This window comes from Prenolepis imparis, unplaced genomic scaffold (assembly GCF_030444845.1).
Source record: "Prenolepis imparis isolate NDT839.2.m4 unplaced genomic scaffold, iyPreImpa1.0 SCAF_40, whole genome shotgun sequence".
Classification (NCBI taxonomy): Eukaryota; Metazoa; Arthropoda; class Insecta; order Hymenoptera; family Formicidae; genus Prenolepis; species Prenolepis imparis.
Genome location: NW_028141198.1, coordinates 30,713 through 32,218, shown reverse-complemented (window position 1 = coordinate 32,218; position 1,506 = coordinate 30,713). Strand labels below are relative to the sequence as shown.

General features: G+C 36.2%; 1 protein-coding gene across 1 annotated transcript; it reads left to right on the top strand.

Annotated features, from left to right (window-relative positions):
* Positions 1-1,002, top strand: LOC145947055 (uncharacterized). Its single transcript, XM_083056828.1, has one exon. The coding sequence runs from the start codon at positions 1-3 to the stop codon at positions 1,000-1,002; it is 1,002 nt and encodes a 333-aa protein (XP_082912954.1).
* Positions 1,003-1,506: the final 504 nt, after the last annotated feature.

The following is a 1,506-nucleotide window of genomic DNA, read 5'->3' as shown; positions in this document are numbered from 1 at the left end:
ATGGGTCAATTACCATCATCACGTGTGACTCCAGCAAGACCTTTTTATAACACAGGTTTAGATTATGCTGGTCCCGTGATAATGAAGACTTGGAGAGGGCGAGCGGCAAAAACTTATAAAGGCTATTTAGCTATATTTGTTTGTCTCACAACATCAGCAATACATATAGAAGTAGTTACGGATTATACCACTGATGCATTTATAGCTGCCTATAAACGGTTTACTGGTAGAAGAGGTATATGTGCTACGCTACAAAGTGATTGTGGAACAAACTTTGTTGGAGCTGATGCAACTTTAAGACGTTTTTTCAAGTCATCTTCTAATGAATTACGTGACCTTGCCTATCTTCTCGCTAAAGATAACACTGAATGGAAATTCAATCCTCCATCAACCCCTCATTTTGGAGGAAAGTGGGAAGCAGCTGTAAAATCTATTAAATTTCATTTACAACGAATTTTAAAGGATACTATATTAACGTATGAAGAAATGACAACGATAACTGTACAAATAGAAGCAGTGTTAAATTCAAGGCCATTATGTCCTTTATCAGATGATGCATCTGACTATTCACCCCTGACTCCAGGACATTTTCTTATTGGAGAAGCACCAACTACATTACCGGAACCGAGTCTATTAACTGAAAAGACATCTTTGCTTTCACGCTGGCAATTACTTAAACAGAAAGTAGATCACTTTTGGTCAAGATGGTCTATAGAGTGTTTACAAAGGTATCAAGCCATTTCTAAATGGTATCACCCTTCGAATGAAATAAAGGAAGGATCCTTAGTATTAATTACGGATGAGCGTTACCCGCCAGGAAAGTGGCCCCTCGCAAGAGTCATACATTTACATCCAGGACCAGACGGTTTAACCAGAGTTGTTACAGTGAAAACTGCAAACTCTATTTACAAGAGACCTATAACAAAATTATGTATTATCCCAACTGATCCTGAAATTCATTCAACAAATCTATTGTTGAATGCGGGCGGAGAAAATGTATAGGAAAGTCTATTCGAATCTTTCATAGAGTGCCGTGAGAAAAGAAAAAGATCTGGTTGCTATGCAGCTGTTTATCGTGGTTCGTTTTTTTTGTTTGAATCGACACGATGCGCATCGTACGGAAATATCAAGATCATCAGAGATACATCGAAATATATTTGGTTAATTACATATATCTGGTTAGGAAGGTCGACTTTGTCCAATTGGGGACATCATGTAAGTACATATCATGATAGTCGATACCTTCCATCAAGCCAATTATTTGAGGCTAGCCATAAGGTGATCATCCAAATTCTATCTTTGCCTTATGGTGATTTATATATCTTTGCCTTATGGTGATTTATATCTTTATCAAACAAATTCTATCTTTGCCTTATGGTGATTAATATATCTTTGCCTTATGGTGATTTATATCTTTATCAAACAAATTCTATCTTTGCCTTATGGTGATTAATATATCTTTGCCTTATGGTGATTTATATCTTTATCAAACAAATTCTATCTTTG

Bases quoted from the DNA above. Each gene is read 5' to 3' on its own strand.
- LOC145947055 (XM_083056828.1), top strand. From the start codon at position 1: ATGGGTCAATTACCATCATCACGTGTGACTCCAGCAAGACCTTTTTAT.